General features: G+C 48.2%; 1 protein-coding gene and 1 non-coding gene across 5 annotated transcripts in view; one reads left to right on the forward strand and one right to left on the reverse strand.

The window, feature by feature from the left end:
• Positions 1-23,163, reverse strand: part of CNNM4 (cyclin and CBS domain divalent metal cation transport mediator 4) — a 34,667-nt gene extending 11,504 nt beyond the window's left edge. For 2 of the 4 annotated variants that reach the window (XR_004315796.1, XM_014553175.2), the window contains exon 1: positions 21,363-23,163. Coding sequence is in view for 3 of the 4 variants with exons in the window: in XM_014553175.2 (XP_014408661.2) it covers positions 21,363-22,761 (1,399 nt within the window). In the remaining variant the exon portion in view is untranslated. The remainder of the gene's footprint in view (positions 1-21,362) is intronic. The other 2 variants (XM_032469603.1, XM_032469604.1) reach the window with 2 other exon arrangements.
• TRNAD-AUC lies at positions 2,854-2,925 on the forward strand. Its single transcript has one exon. It is a non-coding gene; the product is annotated as a tRNA-Asp (tRNA).
• Positions 23,164-23,498: the final 335 nt, after the last annotated feature.

Below are 23,498 nucleotides of genomic sequence, written 5' to 3' on the forward strand. Positions count from 1 at the left end.
GGGAGTACCATTTTGTGAAACTTTTCCACAAAATTCTGGTCACAATGAGACACTTATTTTCAGTTGTGGTTAAAAAACTTTCAGTGCCCTGCGGGACAGAACCATGGCTAGACTCGATTAAAACTCTCCCAGGGTCTCCTCGAGATGAGGCAGCAAGAGCCCCACCGAAGCCCCCCCGGCAGGCGGCGGCCAGTCGGGGCCAGGCCCCCAGGCCTCCTGGCCCGCTGGAGGCTGCCCATCCGGAGTAGCCAGCTAAACCACATCACAGGCAGGATCCAGGACTGAAGTGAGGCCACCACCTCCAGGCTGGCACACTCTAAGAAACCGGTGTTCGGGGAGACACACAGGCCCCAGCAGGCACTCTGGCTGGTGGGCGGGTAAACGGGCACTCACTTCAGAAGGCCAAACTGGCAGCGTGTCTCAAAATTAAGGGTCCCAATGCTTGGACTCAGAAATTCCATGTATAAGAATTTATTCTCTGGATATAATTTTCAAAACGCAGAAAGAAAAGCAAAGGGGTTCACCAGAACACCCTCTTTAACAACCTCAAACCTCAATGGTAACGGAGCAGGGGTACTTAAGTGGAGCCATGGCTGCTGTGGGGAGAATGCGGCAGAGCTGGATGGACTGAATGCAGAGTGAAGCCCTCGAGAGGCTACAGTGTAAGAGCAAATAATGGGACAGGATACATGGAGCCATCGCCTGCAGACGGGGAGGTAGGGGGCTTGAACTGCCCAGGAAATGTCTGGAAGAGGTCACAGCAGTCACTTTGGGGGTATTTGGAGACTGAGGGAGGGGCCCTACTATCCCTTACTTTATGTCTTTCTCCATTGTTCTATTTGCTGGGCATGTTTTACTTCTAGAGTGTTTTTTTTTTGTTGTTTTTTCAATTCAGAAAAATTAAAGGGAAAAACAAAATGAAAGGGAACAAAGGGAAACCGGTAAGAGTCTAGGGTGAGCAGGGACCCTCTGTGCCTAACCTGCCACAGATTGAGCACCAGGGAACAAGGCGTGTGTCTGAATGTGGCTCAGCTGGTGGCACGCTGCTCACTACCCAGGAGTCAGCAACCTGAGAAAACGTCCTCCTCTCCGCTGCACCCTCTAACTAACCCAGAGGCTCAGAACAAGTCCTGACCCACAAACAGTCGCAGGTCACACTGAGCCTCACAGGGAAGGGCTGGCAGCTTCTCAGAAGGATGCAGATAGCCCTCCTGTAGATGAAATGAGCAGATTCCTTGAGCCACTCAGCCCTCCTGCCTTCTCTCCGAGGCTTCTTTGTTCCTGGAATCCAGCGGGGCACATGGCCGCCCTCTAGTGGCAGCACTTGGAGGCGCGCAAGCACCCTGGAGGTGCGCCCACCTGGGGCACTGCGCCTGGCCAGCCTTCCTCTGTCGACTGAGAGCTTGGTGCCCTGGTGTTGACTGTGGCTGGCCTGTTGAAGCCCCACACAAAGGTGCTGGGGTGGGGGCCAGTCAGTCACCCTCTGCTGGCCCAGGCACAGGACCCTGGGCTGTGTTGGCCTTTTTCTAATTTATCTACCCAGAGGGGCCATTTTTTGGTCTTAGCAGAAACTTCTCCTCCACTGGCCAAAGAACCTCTCTTGCCAAAGTCACCAGTGACCTCCAATGGTAGGGTCTCATTCTCAGATGACCTGTCCAAGCTGCAGTCTCTGACAAGGGATCAACTCTCTCCCTCCTCCTGGAAATCCGATGTCCCCCGGCTTCTAGTACACAGCTCTCCTTATGTTCCTCTGACCTCAGGGCTGCTTCTCCCTGGCCTCTTAATGCATGAGGGTCCCAGGGCTCAGTCCTTGCACCTGGTCACTTGTCTCGTAACTTTAAATACAAGCTGTAAGTCAAGGTGTCTCAAGTAACTATTTGCAGACTAGCCCTCTCCTGTGCCCTCCAGACTCGTATATCCAGCTGCTGGCTGACAGCAAGCTCCATGCAGATGTCTAACACCTTGAACTTAACTCGACCAATACTGAGCTCCTGCCCTTCCCCCCAGGCTTCCCCAATCCCCACCCATCCTGTTAATGGGGCCCTGGTGGAATAAACTTTGCCTCCTTTAGTTCTCTACCCTTCTTATCCAACCCAGTCAACAGATCCCATCAGCTCTGTCTGCAGATGATATGCAGAATCCAGCATCTTCTGGGAGCCTCCGCTGCCACTGTCCCACCCCAAGCCACAGGCACCTCCTCTTGCCCAGAGGGCGAGACCCCAAGTCCTCGCCCTGGCCCCCAAGTCTACTCTCAGCACAGTAGCAAGGGGGACCCTCTTACAGTGGAAGTTACAATGTCATCTCATACCGTACCCAAAACCCTCCAGCGGCTCTGACTCACTTCAAGTAAATGCCACATTCCTCCCAGCGCCCGGTCCCAAAGCCCTTCCTGCTGACCTCCTCCTCCTCTCTCTCAGGCGCCTACAGGCTCTTCCTCAAACCCCCAGGCTGCTCCCTTCGCCTGGCCTGCTCCTCCCCCACACCTCTGCACAGCTCAGCCCCGCGTCAGGTCATTGTTCAATGTTCAAATGTCACCTCATATTGAATACAGCAACCATTGCTCCCACACCTCACCCCTGGTCGTTAGTTTTTCACCTGAGATAAACAATCCAATATGCTGGTTCATTGTGTTTATCGTTTTCTGGCCCATCTTCTCGCACTAGATTGAGAGCTCCGTTACAGCAGAGGCATCAGTCTGTCTTCCCAAATCTCAGACAGCGAGTAGGCGTTCAATGAATATTTGTGGAATGGACATTTCTTGGAAAAGGAAACATAACTAATGGGGGAGGGGAAAAGGGACAGAGACTAGAGAAAGAATTATTTTGAATTTTAGTAATTAAGAAGTTTCTGGGGGAGGGTATAGCTCACTGATAGAGCACATGCTTATCATGCATGAGGTCCTGGGTTCAATCCCCAGTACCTCCATTAAAAAAAAAGTTTCTATAATTCTATAAGATGTTAATTAACTGATTTACCATTTAGAATAAGACAATCAACTTAGGACTTATATTTATTATTCTCATTGTATGGAATTTAAATCTAATATAGAACTTCATTTTAATGAGTTACCTCATTTTATATTTAGTGTCCATTCAACTGGATAATTGGGATTTGGGGAGGTGGCTAGGGTGAGAAATGACACATGAACACTTAAGTAATACATCTATTCCAAAAGCTGAGAATCCCATATTTTTCAAAGCAGTTCTTACTCAGAGGAAAAAGGTGGAGGAAATATAGCAAAATGATTATATTTGGCTGAGCCACATGAAATTGCTGATATTTGACTATTTTCAACCAAAAAAAAAGACAATTTCATATTATTTAACCAAATGATATGCGGGATCCAGAATGGTTTTTGTTTCCTTTTTTATACTTTCCTGAATAGAAATTCTAAAATTTCCATAATCAATAGTAATAATCAGAAAGAAAGTAGCTCTTGAATACTCTCACACTGCTTCTCCTGGGGCTTGGGGTTCCCTGAGCCTTCTAAATTCCAGCACTGCTGGGGAGAGACAACCTGGCTGTGGGGAAGGAGGCACCTAGAAGCTGCCATCCCAGGGTCACCTCTGGGCCACCTGCGGCTCCAAGCTTGCAGACTCTGCCCTTCGTCAGCCTTGGTCCAGGCTGAAAACCTGCGCGTGAGGGATCAGCAGACGCAGGCAGCAAGCCCGGGCCTCTTTCGCTGCCCTCTCCCACCTGGAAGAGGGGGCAAGCAATGAGAGGACCCAGAACCTGCTGGAGTCCCTCGATGACCCTCCCCCGACCTCTTCACCCTCTGCCTGCCCCAACCCCACCCTAGGTGCCTCGTTAGCATTCACTGCCCCTGCCTCACCCCAGGTCTTCCTTTCCCGCACTCAGGATGCAGCTCAGCCAGGCTGAGCACCGTGACTTCCATCCTCTTCACACGCCCCCACCCCTGGGCCAGTGCACAGAAGATGTACCAAACTCTGTGCTAGAAACATATAAGGAGGTCGCCATGGGCGCCAGAAAGTCCAGCCCACCGCCTTCCACTGTGTCCTCCCCCTCCAAAAAAAACTTCATAGTTTCTCAAAGACCATAAGAAAAACACGTCACTAGGTGCTGGGTTTCAAAGTCCACAGGACTCCAGGGGGCCCTCCTCACTGGCTCCAGCTGCCTCTTCTCCTGGGGAAGATCCAGGGGCCCCAGAGCAGATGTGGGATCCCTACCACCCAAGATGGTGTCAGCACCTCTCGCTGGCCTCTGGGCAAGTCTCTCCTCCTGCTATCCCAGGTCCAGGACTGCCCCTGAGCTCTCAGGTGTCCCCTCCCCTGAAGGGGAGAGGCACTGGCCAGGCCACGGGAAGACAGCCTTGGGCCATGGGCCTGCACCTGCAAAGAACAGGCACCCTGATTTCCTGGGCATCCCCTCCTCTGCCTCCCTCCAAACAGCCAGGGCAGGATTAAGCTATTAATCGTGCTGACCTCAGCCAGCAGGAGGAGCCGTGGCCCATCCCAGCAAGAAGGCTGGGAGAGGAGAGGAACCATAGAGGTCAGCACAGCTCTCCCATCCCAGTGCTCCTCAGCTCCAAGGGGCTGGGAGAGTTTCACACAAAAAGAATATTGTAGAGGATCCAGAGCAGACAGGGCCAGACTGGGGAGGGCCTGGAGGAAGATGCTTAATAAATAAGCAATTTAAAAGAACACTGAGGAGGTCCTTAATTTTAATATAAATTTAAACATAAGACCAGGGTGACTCAAAGAGTGCAGTATTGGAGAGAACAATGAAAATTTTTCTTCGTGATTTGGCAGCACATGTCAAGATGTAAAATGTGTAAAACCTCGGAACCCACCATTTCCTTCACTTCTAGGAAAGACCTTAACACAAAGGAAGCGCCCAGGACATGTTCAAGGTATGCCCGGGAGGGTCCACCCAATGTGGTTTATGACACGGTACTGCAGCCACTAAAAAGGCTGATGTAGACACAGATTTATTTTAAAAGATGGTGGTTCACCATTTGCGTAAAGCAAAAAGTCACAAAACAGGACAGTAATGAGCGAAATTGGTTTCTTTTGCCTTTGCTTAATGCATTTTAAAGTCAACATGGGGAGGGTATAGCTAGGCATGCACATGGTCCTGGGTTCAATCCCCAGTACCTCCATTAAAAATAAACAAATAAGTAAAACCTAATTACCTCCCTCCACAAAAAGAAATAAAAATTTAAAAATTTGTTAAATTAAATCAACATGTATTACTTTTTAATTTTTACACTTATAAACAGAAAAGATAGGAATGAGATCTCATTTTGAGGGAGAGAAGCAATACAGTTCATTGCTAACTGACAAGAAGAAAATGCAACAAAAATATTTTTGTTGATAAGTAGGATGAAGGTACTTGGACTTTTATTTCTTAAACACTTTCCACTTTCTAAAAGTTTCTACAATAAATATATTACTTTGTAATTTTTATTTTAATTAAAAATACAACATACACTTTCTGCACCTTGCACATTGTCCTTACCGATGTCACTGGGGCACAGAGCTGGTCGCCTCCCTGTGGAGAGCTCCACTGGGGGATGTCAGGATGGATCTGATCCTCTGCCTTCAGATGACGGACACACGATTGTTTCCAATCTTTTTTCTCCTGCAAACAATGCTGCAACGACCACCCCTGAACGTCCATCATTTGATGCATGTGAGACTACTCCACGTTTATAGACGTGGAGTCACTAGGTCAAAGGGTTTACGCACTGGCAAATGTGACAGAAACCTCCAAACTGCCTTCCCCAGTAGGGGTCCCAGTTTCCACTCTCACCTGCAGAAATTATATTCGGTGGCTTGTGACTTATACCTCGAGGTCTAGATGAGGCTAAATGCACAGCAGGTGCTCAAAAAGTAAGCTATTCAATAAATACCACCAATGAAAATACTGCATTAGAGCAGGTTATGTTTTTGAAAGGAAAGAAGTGAAAATGGAAGGCAAGACAAAGAGAAAAACAGAGTAAAGCAGAAAAAAGAGAGTGACAGGAGGATGGCTGCATGGAAAAGAGAAATGGAAGTGGAGACATGGGGGCCACTTGCCAAAACATACAGGGATCCGCAGGTAAAAGGGGTTCGAGAAAGACCAGGAGGTCGACCAGCCCAGCTACCCCGAGCAAGACAACACAGCCACGGCTCGTCCAAGATCTTTCAGAACAGGGTCTCCAAAAGGGGCACTCATCCCAGTCTCCACTTCCATTTACTTTCAATCCAAGATAAATGAGCAACTTTAGCTTTTGTTTATACGCAGACTGACCAGGTGGGCCCTGACCAGGTCTACGAGCCAACGGGTCACCAGGCACCACGGGTGACCAAGGGGCTCTCGGGCTCCTGCAAGCACTCACCCACGCACTCACACTCCAGCAAATGGGGAAAACATGCAGACAGGCTTACATGTGATGCTGAGTACTCGTGACTCAATCAAAGCTCACAAAATGGACAGCTGCCTAACAAGATCCAGGCAAGGAAATCCCAGAGCAAAGAGCAGAGGCGCCTGCAAGGCCAGAGCTGCCCCTCTCCCCAAGCCCCGCCCAATCAGCACTGGGGGGAAATCAGTAAGGATGGGGTCAGGGCTGAGCAGGTGGCCCAAATAATTCAAAACTAAGAACACTGTTTGAAACACAGACATGTAACCACTGTCAGTAACGATGAATCCCAGCATAAGGGTATTCTGTGCCTTGAGAAAGTAGATGAGGTATGTGCTACAGATAACATAAAGTGATAACCATTAGCAAGACATTTAAAAATAACGGTTATTTCGTTTTTAGTTCTTTAAAAATTGTTTTGTTTTATAATATATATATTAGTAAAACAGTACGTGTATAATTTTTGAATGAATGGAGATACAAGTTTTAAACAATTTTTTTCTAATAGGGTCCATGATCAAAAAGGTGTAAAAAGCTTCATTTATTTATTTCATTCATTTAGCCTGTAAATGTGGCTACACCTTTATCCCTTGTACAGTAGACACTCAGGTGTCCCTCTCAGGCATGGAGCAGTTGGGGTGAGCACGTTCAGGGGAGGGGGGCAGGGGGCTGTCCTACCCAACCCTTCACCTACCCTGAAGCATCTCCTACTAGGGACCCTATCCTTTTTTCTTTTTTTTTTTTTTAGGGAATCTACTCTTCATATGAGGAAACCCAGGCTCAGAAGTCCTGCCCAGGATCATACTGGGAAGGGATGAGCAAGCTGGGATTCAGAAGTGGGACTTCTCCGAACAGCCTTCTTTAAACCCAAGTGCCCCAGGGATGAAGCTGTTGACAAACGGGCGTCAGGGGACCCTAAGACTGGTCTCTCACCCTGGGGACAGGCCTCCATGCCTTTGATTTTTCAGTTAACCAGTAGTCTCTAATTTTTAACCTCTTATGATGGGAAATAAAAGCATATACAAAAGTGGAGGAAATAATATAATTACACCCTTCACCTGCCTTAAACAATTAACCACTACTTTGGCCAGTCTTGTTTCCTCTCTCCTCCCACTCACTCCACTGGTTTATTATGAAGGAAATCCCTGATATTATCTGTAAACATCTATAACTTTTACCGAGGCAAAAGTATCTCTAAAAGTTAAGGACCATTTAAAAAATAAAAATAAACGAAAAATAAAAATTAAAAAAATAAACAAATAAAAAGGACGCTTTAAAAAAGCAAAAGCACAATAGTACTATCACACTTGAATACAGAATTCCTTAAGGTCAACAGGCAACGCTAATTTCCCCAATTTTCTTGTAATTTTTTTTTCTTTACATCTAATTTTTACATGCTTTTTTTTTTTCTTTCTGATAGTAGTAACAAAAGTAGAAAGGTGGAAATTAAGATCACTTTTAATCCTACCTTCCAAAGGTAACTGTTAACTGTGTGTTTCCTTTGGTCTTTTTAAAATTTACATAATAGATAAAATATTACAATATATATTTTTACCACAAATTGGATCATTGTGTAGTTTTGTACTCTGCTTTTTAAAAAAAATACTTCACATTCTCTGTATTTGCCCATGTCATAAAAACATTTGTAAAAACTGAATGGTTTTGGGGAAGGGTACGGCTTAGCACGCACAAAGTCCTGGATTCAATCCCCAGTACCTCCATTAAAATAAATAAGTAAACCTAATTACCCACCCCCAGATAGACAGATAGATAGATAAATGAATAAATGAATAAAGAAAGAAAGCAAGCAAGCAAGCAAGCACTTTATTTTAAAAAACTGAATGGTTTCATAATATTTCATAATCACATTTACATGTGTACATAATCCCAGTCCCTACTGGGCTCTTAAACTGAGCCCCTCCCCTTTTTTGCCATTACGAAAATCCTTGTAATAAATATATTTGGGTCTATCTCTATATCCTTAAGATAGATTTCTAGAAGAGGAATACTTGGGTCAAAGGACAGGGTTTTTTTTTCTTTAACTGAAGTAGTCCATTACAATGTATCAGTTTCTGGTGTACAGCACAATGTCCCAGTCATGTATATACACACACATATTCGAGGACAGGGTTTTTTGTTTTTTTTTTTTTAAGTTTCTTAAGTTATCCAAGGAGTGAGTTCAGACCTCATGCTGGTGTCTTGGGCCTCAGTGATGTGGAAACCTCTCCTGGAGCACACGGCGAGGGACAGCTCGGAAGGCAGGGAGGAACACACAGAGCTAGAACTACCTTCCTCAGAGGAAAGAAAGAAAGTGGAGAGAAGATGCTGGCCTGGTGGCCCTGCCTGTGAGTGGAGGAAGAAACCACCAGCCTCCTTTTGACTTTAGACTCTTCCAGTAAACTGCTTCTCCCTCTTTCTGCCCAGTCCTCTCTTCTCAGGAGCCCCTCTGGCCTTTCCTCCGGAATCCCAGCCCCTGGCCGTTGGGTCCCCTGCCCAGGAAGAGCCCCTCCTCATCAATCCCCTGCAGGACTGCTCAGCCTCCCAGCTCACCTGCCTTGTGAGGCACCCGTTCTTTGGACCTGTCTGTGCAACCAGCTAATAATCTATGGACAAATCAATCTACAAACTGGACCACTATTAGCGAGCCCATGGGTCCCATGTTAGTCATGAAGGTATAATAAATTCTCTTAAATGCTTTGCTGACATCAAGATACAGTTAAGTCCGGGACTAGCTTTCTCCTGAACTAACCTATTAATCCTATCCCCTTCACACAAAAAGGAAAAAGCTTTTTTTTTTCTTCTTGGTGAACCCCTGTTGGTTCCTGGTAATCATACACATTTCCAAATGTTTAGAAACTATTAAAATCATTCTAGACCTTGATATCAAAACCTGAACAGAATAACTGTGGCAACATCTTATGTGATGTAAGAGGCTTATAACTGGTTGTCAGCAGAAGCAGGAGATAGGGAGGGAGAGCGCATGAATATTATTTGCTATGTTCAAACTTGCTCACCTAAACTGGGATATTAGTTAAAAGAGGGGAAAAGACTTAATTATTAAGCAATTATTCTTCCTGCCACAACAAACAAAAAACCGAACAGGGACATCTTGTAATATCTTCCACAATTTCTTTTTTAATGGCAGGAAAAAAAAAAAAAACTATAGACCTGTCTCTCTCATGAACATAGATGCAAAAATTCTAAATAAAGATATTGGCAAATCAAATCTAGTGATGTGTAAAAAATGTACATCATGACTAAGTTGGTTTATTCCTGTTACACAACAAATGTTTACAGATTAACATTAAAAAAATCAGTCGGTGTAATTCAAATAAGGGAGATTAATCATTTAATCATCTCAATAGATATTTTAAAAGCATTTGGTAAAATTCAGCATCCATTCATTATAAAAACTCTCAGCAAATGGGAGGAGGAGGAAATTTTCTAGATCTGATAAAGGAAATCTACCCCCAAACTATATCAAAATCATAAATAATGATAAATTTTGAAAGCTTTCCCCTGAAACGTAGGAGACAAGGATGGCCACTGTATACCGGTTCAACACGATCCTATGTCCTAGCCAGTGAAATAAGGCAAATATAAAATGTACAAAGATTAGCAGTAAGTAAATAAAATTGCCACATTCAAAGGCAACATAATTGTGTGCAGAAAAGCCAAAAGAATCTAAAATAAACTATTAGAATTTAAAACAGTCAATTTGGCAAGGTCAATGGATTCAATCACTATACAAAAATTAACTCTATTTCTCTATACTTGTGTAGTATACTATAACAGGTCTCTGAACCTAGTTCCAGGCACAGAGCTTCAAAAGCCCTAGGATTTCCTGATTTGAGAGGGTTGTCTTTGTGATGTTAATGAGATGACTCAAGGTGGCATCCTGGATAGTTTCAGATGGGGCTGGTCACCAGTTAAACAAAGGCTCTACCTCCAGGGAAGAGAAGGAGAGACAGAGTTCAATCACTTAATCAATCATACTAAGGAAGGCCTGATAAAAACTCTGGATCTCAAAGCTCAGTGGAGCTCCCAGTGTGTGAACCCACTGAGGTACCAGGAGGGTAACATACCCTGATTCCAGGGGGAGAGGACATGGAAGCCACCTGTCCGAGATCCTCATAGACAGAGCCCATCCTGTGTGCATCCTTTAAAGTAAATCTGTAGGCTAACATTGTAAATCAACTACACTTCAATAAAAAATAAAATTAGAAGAAAAAAAAAACTGTAGGGGGAGGGTACAGCGCAGAGCACATGCTCAGCATGTAAGAGGTCCTGGGTTTAATCCCTAGTACCTCCTTTAACAAAACAAACAAACAAACAAACAAACAAATAAAATAATCCGAAGTGTAGCACTTTCCTGTGTTCTATGAGCCATCCCAGCAAACTATCAAACCTGAGGGGGTTGGTGCGCACCCCGAATTTATAGCCAGTTGGTCAGAAGTACACAAGTGGAGTGGAGAGGACCCCACTTGTGGCTGGTATTGAGGTGAGGGCCCTCCGGGGAAGACTGAGCCCTTAGACCCGTGAGGACTGATGCTAACTCCAGATGAATGGCATCAGAACTGGACTACAGTACACGCTGGTTGGAACAATCTGCAGCAAACATTTGGAAAATAAAAATTTGAAGACACCGCTTAAAATCACCAAATACCTAGGAATAAATCTAAGAAAAGCTGTGTAAGGCATCTACGCAGAAAACGACTCTATTATTGAAAGGAATTAAGAGAGCACAAACAAATGGAGGGGAACCATGTTTCTAGAGTGTAAGATTCATTATCATAAAGAGATCAAGTCTTCAAGTAGATCCACAGATTCAATGCAATTCTATACAATCCCCAGGCAAAAGGTTAAGAACAGTCAAGACAAGCTTGAAGAACAACAAAGAACAAACATTAACATTAACATTACCAGATATCAAAGCTTACTATAAAACTACTGCAATTATGTCAACACAGTACTGTAACATGGAAAAATAAACAGACCAAAGGAAGAGTCTAGAGACAGACCCACACACATAGCACGGTTCAGTGGGGGAAAGGATAGTCTCTTCAATAAGTTCTACTGGAGTAGTTGGATATCCATAGGGACAAAAAAAAAAAAAAAAGAAAGAAAAAAGAAAAAATCTTGAGCTGTAACACATCAAAAACAAAAATAAATTCCAGAAGGATTATAGACCTCTAAGGTAAACAATACAGCTTCCAGAAGATAACATAGGATTCTAGTTTCCTGACTTTCCTATAGGCAAAGAATCTTAAACAAGATATCAAAAGCATTAACCACATGGCTGATAAGCATGAAAATATGCTCAACATCATTAATCACTAGGGAAATCCATACTAAAATTACAGTGATTACCCCCCCACACCTACATGACTTGTTAAATAAAGTAAAAATAAATAAACAGTCAACAATACCAGAGTTGTGGGGACAGAAGTGTAAACGGATATCCAAGCACTTTGGAAAACTGTCTCCTTTGTGCCTATACTGTACCCTAGTAATTCTACTCCCAGGTATACTCCCAGCAGAACTGGCTACATATAGTCACCAGAAGACACACACAAGCGTGTTCTTAGCGGCATTGTTTGTAATAGTCTCAAAGTGGAAACAATCCAGATGCCCACCAACAGTACCACCACAGTGTGTTTCTATCATGGAATACTACACAGCAGTGGAAAAGGAATGACCTCCAGCTACTCCCAACACAGATGAAGTTCATAACCTTAATGCTGAGCAGGAGTCAGACACAAGAGTATAGACTACATGATTCACTTATAAAAGTTCAGAAACAGACAAAACTAACCCATGATGATTTGGCGGCAGGGGCATGGGAGGCTTGTAAGGTATTGATAATGTTCTATTTTCTGGGCTCAGAGGTGACCTTTGCGAAAAACTACCAAGCTGAATCCTTATAATTTGTGCACTTTGCTTCAAGAAAAAGTTTACTTTAAAACAAATCTAGGTGGTTGCCAGAGGCTGAGGGTGGGCAAAACTGGTGAGGGTGATCAAATGGTACAAAGTTCCAGTTATAAAGATAAATAAGTCATTAAAACTGGGGGGAGGGGGAGGAAGAAGAAGAAAAATAAGTCCTGGGGTTGTAATGTGTACAGCATAAGGACTATAGTTAATAATCTGTATTGTATATTTGAAGGTTGCTAAGAGACTAGTTCTTAAATGTTCTCAACACAAGAAAAAAATTTCTGTAACTGTGTGGTGATGGTTGTTAACTAGACTTACTGTGATGACCACATCAAAATGTACACATAACTCCAATCACTTTGTTGTACTCCTGAAACTAACATAATGTTATCCATCAATTACATCTCAATTTTTTTTTTAATGTAAAACTGACAGTAAATTTTCTAGCCTGGGGTAACTGGAAAAGCCCGATCTTCTGGTCTCTTTCTTAAGTATCTAGAATCTCAAGTGACACGGAACAGCAGTCGAGTTTGGCCTGTGGACGGGAGCAGTCCAGGGTTGCCCCTGGGGAGTCTCTGTTCCCTTGGATCCCCCTCTTGTGTCTTCTGCTTTTCTGTCACAGCGTCTTGCCTCCCTAACTGGGGCACCAGGGAGCGGGCAGGTGACTGGTGGATCCTGAGATGAAAGGACCCACATAAAGGCGCAAATGGGAAACGGGACCATGCTCCTTCCCAGCCCAGACATTGCTCCCCAGAGCAGATGTTGCTCCCACAGTGAGAATACGAAGGTGCTGGCAGTCAGGGTGGCAGACTGAACTCTGCCTGATTTGCAGGAAACAAGAAAATGAGGGGAATTTGCTCAGTTTTAAGTTTCTCTTTCAGACATTTTTTTCTTTTTTATCTTTTTTCTTTTGGGACTTTTTTTTTCTTAAGCTCTGGCTTCTGTTACCCCTAACATACACACTAGGGTCCAGATAAGATGGCATCTGAATTAGTGTGTAATTATACAGCAGCTCTTTTGACCTCAATGTATTCATAATTCCAAGAAAGACACCACGCCCAGACAGTGGGGCAGCTGCCACCCAAGCCAGGATGTGAGAACCACCACGGCCCAAGCTGGTGTCAGCGCCAATGGGAGCGCCTTTTGGATAGTAATAACGGTCATTTTTCAAATAGCTGGCATTAATTGCATGATGACTTGGTGCTGGGCGCTGAGCTAAGCCAGGTACGTGCTTTACCTCATCCCATCCTCCCCACAGCCCTCTGGGTTGGATGCTGTCATTAACGTGGATGACCAAATCACCAGCCACCAGAGAAATTTTTCTGAGCTCAAAAGTCAGTCACTATTTTGGGCCTTTTACAAAATAAACTCCACTGCATAACCATTTACCCCCTTTTTAAACTTACTCTTGGGTAAGTTTGAAGAGAGATGGATGTACTTTTAAAGCAGGACTCCAGGTGACCATGCCTATGCGCATACATGCGTGGGGAGGGGGAAGCGTCTCCCTGGAGGGGATAAATGTGTGTGTGTGTCTGCCTGTGTGTGGGTGTGTGTGAAAGCATGCTTCTGTGTGTGTGTGGGAGTGAGCCTGGGTGTGGGTGTGGATGGGGGGTTGTGTGTGTGTGTGAGAATATGTGTGTGGGTGTGGATGTTTGTGGATGTGGGAGTGAGCCTGCCTGGGGGGGAAAGGGGGAGGGAGCCTCCTGCCAACCCAGGCTCCTGGCTGCCTGCTGGCCAGAGACCAGGTGTTCCAGAGAGCCCGGGGAAACCAGTCTTTCGAGAACCCAGCCCAGGTCACAGTAAATGGGCCCTGCAGCAGGGAAGCGACTCCGACTATAACCTCTGGGGAAAGCTCCAGAAATCCTAACTTTAACCCCCAACCAAACAGGCTGGGGGCTGCACACCCCAGCCCGCCAGGCTCACCTTGTCAGCCACACAGCGCTGCCCAGCCCTCAGTGAAATCCTCCCAGACGCTCCTCCTGAGTCCCAGGGATAAAAAAGGATTTCATTTCTTATCAAAGGAGAAATCTGAAGAACCAATCTAAACTGTGTTTCAAAAAGCAGGACACAAAACTGTACATAGACAATGATCTCAAAGTGCAAATTCCTAAGGGCAGCTCATGGGAGAGAGATGGGTGTAAAAATGAAAATTTTGATCCTGTTGTGTTACAAGATTTTTTAAACTTAAAAAAAAAATCTCTAAAAAGTTATCACAATAAATCAAAATATTAAAAGAGGTTCTTTCTAGATCACAGGCTTGTGGACTGTTTTGATTTGTGTGTTTTCTAATGCTCTGATAATGAGATGGATGTCTTTTTAATTAAATTAATGAAAAGAAAATTACATAATAAATGGAACAGGAATAGACTTAGTCCAGAATTCAGTCTATGAGATGAGCCACAAAGCCTTTTACATCTGGATGTCCTGGGACACTCAGGTGCAATGTGAGGGGTAAGCTGAGGTTCAGGGCAGGCAAGCACCCTGTCACAGGGCAGCTGTGCCTGATGGCAGACAGAGGGGCTCAGAGGACAGGAGGCAGACTGGATCAAATGGCAGCAACAGCCCCAGAAAGCTTCTCCCCATCCTCTTCTCTGAGGGCCATCTTGGGCACCTCTGGAAAATTCCATAACCTTCACATCCTCCTGGCAAGTTCTGCTGAGATGCTCAAAAACTCCCAAAAGCAAGAGGAAGGCAGAGAGCAAGCCAGCCTAGAAGAGTCAAGGCAACCTGTCCCTCTCCACCGGCTGGGCTGAAGGAACCAGGGGGTTCTGGTAAAATCAGTCACCAAGTCAAGGATAGAAGGGCCTGGTCCATCCTCCCACTCTGGGCATACTCTCCCTGGCCATGTGACCTCTTAGAATGGGTCTGATAAACAGGTTCTCGGCCCCAGCCCTCAAGGAGACAAGACTGGCACCCGAAGCGCCATGCCTGCCCCTCCAGGATGTCCTAGCTGTTCAGTTACCCAGCTCATCTGCATCACAGCACTGACCTGGGGGACGGCACACGGTGGTCAGTACCTCCCAGCCCCTCTGGAAAGGACTGAGAGGCAGTCACAATATGCAGAAGCAGTTTCCCCTGAAGTTGGCGCCAAGAACCAATAAGCTCATTTCTCACCCTGTGGTCTTGTCCAAATGCTCCCAGAACAAGAAGCACAGATGTGAAAAATGCCCTGTCTATTTCCCCTTGGAGACCCAGCTGAAATGTCACTCCTTGGAGTGTCCTCCCAGACATCTACCGACAAGACAAGTGTCCACTTCCCCACAGTCCCTGCCCCTTATCCACCTCTCCTGCAGAACACAGTTCTGGGATTTTGTGTTTCTGTGCACTATTTTCAAGATTAAACATCTGTCCAATCCTTCATGTCCTGACCAGGTGTCCCAAGCACGCTGGAGCCGGTCTTTTGAATTAGTAAACACTGCTATGATCTAAGAAGCTCTTATTAGGTAACACTGGCCCTAAGGCTGTGCCTTCCAGTACCCGAGTAAGAGCTTTTGGAAGAGATCTGTAAACAGCAGACAGGTGAAACCACTCTCCGGCTCCACTGTGGAAGCCACCCACGGGCCACACAATGCCCACGAGGGGAAGGGGTGCAGCGGCCGCCACAAGCAGCGCACTAGACAGAAAGCCAGGAGGAGCCTGGCCAGCATTTTGTCAGCTGCCCCAAGGGCTGGCATCTGCGCCCCAGCAGGCAGCTCCTGTCACTCTCTCGGATACACTTGCCCCCAGGGAAGCTTCTGGAGATCAAATCACAAGCTCAGTTCAAGGCTGTTTCCAGGCAGAGCTGTCGCAGACCAGGTGCACAGCTGCCTTCGCTCTCTGCTCCGGAGGCTGCCCTCTCCCAGCACCTGATGACAACTGTCCCATCCCACAGTAATGCTCGGTCCTTGCCCTATATGACCTCCCCAGGAGGCTCCCCAAACCATACCCGCTTGGCTCTTCCCCATCTCGCCAAGGGGCCGCTTGGGCCAGGCTTCTCTGTGCCTTGCACACTCGGCCTGCTCTCAGCTGACTCCCAAACCTCGTAGCCTGCCCCTGGCCTCACTCTCTAGCCCTACATGGCACTTTACCAGCGCACTTGCCAGGATGGACTGCACCCTTGTGCTGCTCGGTGTGGTCCAGGACCAGTAGCGTGGGCCTCATATGAGAGCTTGTCAGAAAGGCAGACTCTTAGGCCACACCCCAGACCCACTGAGCCCACATCTGCACTCTAACAAAATGCCCGGGCGGTTCGGGCACACATTCAAGTGTGAGAAACTGCTGCATGCGATGCTGGGCACAGGATCCCGATATGATACACAGTCACACCCCTCCCTCCACCCCCACCACACGGGCTCTGCTCCCTCCTCTCCCCACTTCGGTTAAATGACAACATCAACCTGAATCCCAAGCAAAAACCTCAGATGTCCACGACTATTTCCTGGCCCCAACTCAAACATCTCCATCATAATCACTGGGTCCTGTTATTCTGACTTCGGAAGCAGCCCGAGGTGGAGGCCTTCCTGGGCCCACTGGGCCTCCCCAGGCCGCGCAGGCTAAGCTTTGTTTACACACCTGTCTCCCTGGTAGATGGGGACTTCTGTGAGCAGGGCTGCTAGTCCTCGGACCTCCAACAGTTAGCACGCTGTCTGACACACAGGCTTCCAAAAATTAGATGTTTGTTGAACAAATGAAAGAACAAGCTGGAGGAGGTTGGAGGGGTGGGGTGGGGTGGGGGTTGGGTGGGAAATGAGATACTTAAGGTGCGTCAGAAGGTAGGAACCAAAAGCAAATGCAAAAATTATGCAGCATTCTTTCTTGCCTTTATAAAACTGTTTCAGGAATAAAATTAAGCAGGTGGGGGAAATGTGCTGCGGCACAGATAGAAATACGGAAGGAGTTTTTGATGAAATCATTTCTAGCTTTTTCCCTCCAATATAAAACCTGCTGTCTACGAGGAGTAGTAATAGGGCCAAGGTTACCTCAGGGGTCAGTGACCCAGCCGGGTGGAGTTTAAACACAGCTCTTTACGGGGTGGGGGGGTGGGGGAGGTGAGTTGGTTATAAAGTGGGTGGGGAAGATAAGATGACTAGAGAAGGGGCGGGGATGCCCCAGAGGGAGGGGCCCGGTGGAAGCTGGAGGGTGGGTTTCTGGAATGGCTGGAGCTCCTCAACTCTCTTGGTGGAGACTTCAGTCATTACTTTTGCTTCCAGAGTCTGGGGAAGCATCTGCAGTGAAGGAAATAACAACCGGGCCAGGAGTGGCCCAAGGAGACTTTGTTTCAAGATTTCAAGCTGTAGGCAAACTCAACCACAACATCCAGGACTGCAAACACTTCTAGGTTAGGTTGAAATAGAAGGACCAAGGTTCAAATGGCAGGAGCCTCCCAGGGGCCTTAAAGCTCTCACCAACTAGCGGGTCTTACTCCTAAGGGTCTGCAGCATCAGGCACCGTGTCTTGCACACGGTGTTGGGTTCAGTAAATACCTAACGATTGCTGCCTCGTGTTGGGAGGCAGAAGCAGCTGGGAAACTGTAACCTCCTTGCTTTAGTCTCTGGACGAGGCTCAGCCCCCCAGGCCTGCTCCCCCAGGCGACGCTCTCCGAGAACCTCTGTCTCTGAAGTATATAGAAATATATTCATGACTCACACTAATGAATGAAGCCCTGTTAACTCCTGATGGTCAAAGACTGCTTATTCAGAGAAACTAAGACTCAGGGAAAGGGAATCAAGATCCTAAACTCTGCTTTTTAGTCCTTGACCTGAACCTCTAATAAGTGTGTCACCACAGGATCTCCTCCTGGCTTTCTTGGTGTAGCTGGAAATATCAAGTCCCTGGATAACAGCACAACACACTCATTTTTCTTTATCCTTTATCAGCTCTTCAAAATGCTAACACTTCTGGAGATAATTCTCTCTCAGACCTGACAAGTCATTCATTCAGTGACTTTTTTATTTTTTTATTTTTTTGGAGGAGGTAATTAGGCTTTTATTTATTTATATTTAACGGAGGGACTGGGGATTGAACCCAGGACCTCCTGCATGCTAGGCATGCACTCTACCACTGAGCTATATACCCTCCCCACTCAGTGACCTTACTGTGTGCCAAGAACCATCGTAGGGGCCAGCGAGCCCCTGAGATGCCTGTCTTGCCCTTTGGAATTTATATTCTAGTGGGAGGAGACAGACAATAAAAAACAAAGTAAACTCATAAATTACATGGTTGTTAGAAAGTGATATGTGCTAGGAGAAAAAGAATACTTAGCACAGGGTAGGGGAGATCAGGCCAGGGTGGGACAGGGGTTATAGTTTTAAACAGGGTGACAGGAAGGGCTCACTGAGGTGAAGTTGAAACAGACAAGAGGGAGGGGAGAGTGAGCCACACAACATCTGGGGAAGAACATTCCAGCCTGAGGGAACAGCCAGGGCAAAGGCCCTAGGGTGGGAGTGTCCTCAAGGACAGCAAGAAGGCCTGTAGGGCTTGCCAGAGTCGCCACTCATTTGTGGCTCATTCATTGTTTGACAAACATTTTACTGTTAATCTCTCTGCCAGGCAACTGAGTAAACACAAGTAAGGCAGGATCCCTACCCTCAAGGAGCTTATAATGCTGGTGGGTAAGGAGGAGATAAAGTGACCTTAAAAGAGGATTACACCCAGAGCAGAAAAGACTGGCAGAGTTCAGGGCCCTCACCAGGCCTAGAGGTGCTGAAGGAGCCACTGAAACACAGAAAAGACCCTCAACTAGACTAGGCAGGTACCCCAGCTCTGATTTTGGTGATGACAATGCTGGCTATGTTAACCTGGCTCAGTTTTTTCTCAGCTAAAAAAGAAGCCTTCATAACACCAGATTTGTAAAGAATAACCCTTTAAGTTGCAGATGTACACAAAAGGTTTGCCATGTTCTAGAGGGCCTCAGACTGAAAAGGTCTGATGGAAAGACTGAAAAAGCTAGATGGACCGATCTGGGAGAGGCCACACCGCAGGGAACCCAGCGTGGCAATGAGTTAAGACTGGGAATCAGGAAGTGATGGTATAAAAGCCCAGGGTGTGCTGTTTCAGGGTGACCATCACATCACACTCGCATCTCCAGGGCCTCATGCTGCACTGGGCAGACTGTGTTTCCATGGAATTATCAGCACCCACTCCAGGCCTCTGCCTCAGGCTACTAGCCTCTATTGGGAGAGACCAGTGGACTAAAATGTGCATCTGCAGAGCCCCACTCTGGCCTGAGAGATGTTGGCTCTGTTTTCCCAGCCTCAGGAAGTGGTACTTTTTTTTTTTTTAAAGACAAGCCCAAGGCTGGCCTCGCCAAGACCCAGGAAGCTCCCATTCTGCCGACCAGGGACTGGGAAGCCTGGACAAGCCAATTCACACAGGCTGGATCCAGATCCAGGCTGAACATGCAAACGTGCTTGTTGGGTGTGTCACCAGCAACAGTCCCTAAGACCACAGAGGTAGTAAGGAGGAAGCCGCCCTGGTGAGTCCTAACCTGGTTTCTGACCAAGCAACCTGGGAGAGGTCCTCCAGGCCTAAAGACTGCAGGGTGGGGTGGGGCACAAATCCTCACTGCTCTTCCATTCGGACTCGTACCTGGGAGAAACAGGTTCCTGGGTCAGCCTGCCCACCGAAGCCCCATCCAGGCTGTGCCATCACCACCAGACAGACGTTTATGTCCCTTCAGTTCCTCTGCAGTGAGACCACCTTATTGGGCTGTCTCCCACGCAGGCTTGTATAACTCAAGTCCTCCTCAGCTCTGATTCTGAGATTCAGTCTTTCAAACTGAAGGGAGGGTACCAACCCCCACCCCCGGCTCTGACCCCAGCATCCTCCTCCCCAGGCCACCTCCTCCCTAACCCACTCCATCACCCGCTGATTCAGCTGTTCTAGGCTCTCTCCATTTGCTGTTCCAGAAATGAGTGACAAGGGACTGTGGGTCTTGCTCCCAGCTAGAAGCCAGAAGGCCTCAGCCAGGAGTCCCAAGTCCCCGGCTTTGGGGTGAGCCTCCTCCCTCTCCCCCATTCCTTTATAAAGAGCTTCGCTTTCTGCCTCCTCACTCCCTTTGGCCTAGGAGGGTTTTACTCCATAATTGCCTTGTTTACTGCCACTCTGAGGACTTTGGAGTGGCAGAGGTGGGAGGAAAGTTTTGTTGAAAGTAAGGAAAGGGGTGTGTGCCCTGAGCTCTGAGGCTGGCAAGTAAACCCTCCCAGTGTCTAACTACCTGAGAACCGGCCAAGAACCCAGGTGAGAAAAAAAAACACCAGGCAATGCAAACTCAGCTGAAGATTCCCAACGGATCACAGTGGGGAAGCTTATGTTTGGCGCCTGGGAAAGACAGAACAACCAAAACTTAATCTGCTCACTTCTGCTGAATAGTTGAAAGCATTACTTGGCATTGTTCTGAGCGGGGAGCCAACGAGAGCCCTCCCAGTTCAGCTTCTGTGGGCCAGGAGCTACAGGGCCACCGTTCCCCTGCTCCAAAACCTTCTAGAGCACCAAGCTCTGGACAGATCCTGCCCTGACTTTTGGGCTCTTCACAAGGCCCCAGGTGACTCAGTCTCTCCCTCACTGACAATTGATCAGCAGAGCCTAGACCCAGCTGAATGGGACCACCTGCTGGGCCACAAGCACATCCTTTGCTTTCCCAATTCAGCTTCTCTGTTTGCAGGGTTCCCTCTGCCTCAAGCACCAAGTCTCCGCAGCTTTCAGGGCTCTCCTCAAATGCTCCCTCCCTCGTGAAGGTTTTCCCCAGCCCTAATCAGATGTGCTGGCTCTGGTTCCATGCCCTAATCTCCATGCCCTGCTGTTGGCCTCTCTCAAGGCATTAGCCTCATGCAGTCCAGCTTCAGTAGCTCCTGTGTGGACAAGTGTGTCTTGCTTGATTCACCTGAAGCACAAAACACAGTCCCTGGCAGACAGCAGATGCTCAAAAACTGTTTCTGCTGCCCTGTACACCGTTCACCTCCGAGGCAGAGGACGTGCTGGGCAAAGGGACACAGAGTCACACGAATGGAACACTAAGCTCAGCGGACACAAAACAGCCACGGGTACAAGCGGTGCCACAAAGAGTGAAGCGGGGAGCTGCGCCGGGCCTTACCCTTCTTGAACTCCTCCAGCATGGCATCCAGCTTGGTGTCATGGAAGACGAAGTGCACTGGGTGGTTGTAGAAGCGGGTGATGGTCTTGAGGGGGGTGCAGTCATCCGGGTCCACGAAGGCCAAGTCTTTGACGTACAGAATATCTACAATATTGGACTGCTCGTCCTCATACACGGGGATGCGGGTATAGCCGCTCTCCATAATCTCCGACATGGTGTTGAAATCCAGGATGGCATCGCTGCGGATCATGAAGCAGTCCTGCAGCTGGGTCATGATATCCTCCACGGTTTTGGTCCGGAGTTCCAGGGCACCCTGGATCATGTTCAGCTCCTCTTTCACGAGGTCATTATAGGGCTCCGTCACCTTCAACATCTCCATCAGCTTCTCCCGATTGTAAACGGTGCGAATCTCCTGGCCCAGGAAAAAGTCCAGGAGCTTGCTGATGGGAAAACTGAGGGGGAAGGTGAGCAGCATAAATAATTTGGTGAGAATGATGGTGTTGGCACCCACAGCCAGCCCATGTCGGGAGCACAGGGCCTGAGGCACGATCTCCCCAAAGATGACAATGTTAATGGTGGAGGAGGCCACGGCCATGATTCCAGACCCGATAAGGTTGTCTAGAAGGATGGTGAGGGAGGTGTTGACCAGCACGTTTCCCAGGAGCAGGGAGCAGAGCAAGTAGTTGCCCTTGCGTCGGATGGGCTCGATCTTGCGGGCGTAGCGCCTCTCTTTCTGAGTGCCACAGTTCTGCACGATGCGCAGTTCCACGGGGTCCAGGGCCATGAGCCCCAGGTTGAGGCCAGAAAATATGCCTGACAGCACTAGCAGCACCATAACGAGGACGATATGCAGCCAGAGGGGCAGAAACTTCTTATCCTCCACCATGAAGAGAAGCGAGTCCTTCTCCGCCCACCTCTGCCAGGGCCCGTCCACCCCGGCCCGGGTGCACAGTGCATATAGCTTCTTGTTCTCGCTCCTCCGGAGAAACTTAGTGAGCACCACCAGTATCCCGGACGTGTCCCCGCGGCTCACATTGACCAGCTGCTGGACGACCAGGTCCTTGGTGAGCTCAGGGCAGTTGGTGGAGTTGTGGATGGTCTCGGCGTTATCTACCTCGGTGAAGGAGATCAGGTTGCTGGAGATGGAGCCCAGCCTCTGTCCGTACAGCCTCAGGTTCACCATACTGCCCTCGGACACGAAGATGCTGCCATCCGGCTTTGTTCCACACGATTTGTTGCAGCTCGCCAGCCTCATGCCCAGGACCGCGCCCCGCTGGGGGTCGCCCTGGCCGCGGGCCCCCAGCGCCCACAGCGGCACCAGCAGCACCAGCGCCGCCAGGAGGAGGCGCCCTCGGGCCGGCCCGGCGCCCGAGCGCCCGCCCTCGCCCACCGGCGCCATGTTGCTCCGGCTGGGCCGCCGCCGCTCCCCGCGCCACGCCGCGCAGCCCCTCTCGCACCGCCGATCCTGCCGCTCCGCCGCCGCCGAGCCAACTGCCCGGGCCGGCGGCCTGACGTCAGGTCATCGCCCCGCCTGCTCCGCCCCGCCGGCACACGCACCTCATTTGCATGCGAGGCCCCGCCCCCGGAGCTCGGCTTCAGTGCCCGCCCTTAAGGAAGTCCGGAATTTAAGGTGGAGCGGCGCGGGAGCCGCGGGCGAGCGCGCGTCCCGTTCTCTTGCTCGCTCGCCTGTCGGTGGTCGGCGCGTCCGTGCGGCTCCCGCTGTCCTTTGCCCGGACCCAGTCTCCCGGGTGCGCAGTTCCTCTTCTGCAGCTCAGCCTGGCCGCGCTTGCTGGGCTGGCTCCTTCCTCTTCCCCAAAAATCTGCATTTCGGGGTGGTGGCCCTTCTCTGTAGGAACCTCGGAAGTAGCACCATGTTGTGCTCAAGCGAGAAAATTATTTTCCCTGCTATTAAAAAAAAAAAAAAAGGATACCCTGAGGACATAAATAAGCCTGAGGGAGGCCTTCAAGTCCACTGGCATCGTTCTGGCCACTGCACTCCTGGGGTTCCTGCCGGCCTTGTCCCAAGGCCAGAAGTAGTTCCCGCAGCCTCAGCCCTTAGGTCTCCTTGAGGGTGGCGGGCAGCGGAGGGGAAGTCTGGGGAACTAAGGATACAGAATGTTCCTGCAGATAGAAGGG

This window comes from Camelus ferus, chromosome 28 (assembly GCF_009834535.1).
Source record: "Camelus ferus isolate YT-003-E chromosome 28, BCGSAC_Cfer_1.0, whole genome shotgun sequence".
Taxonomy (NCBI): Eukaryota; Metazoa; Chordata; class Mammalia; order Artiodactyla; family Camelidae; genus Camelus; species Camelus ferus.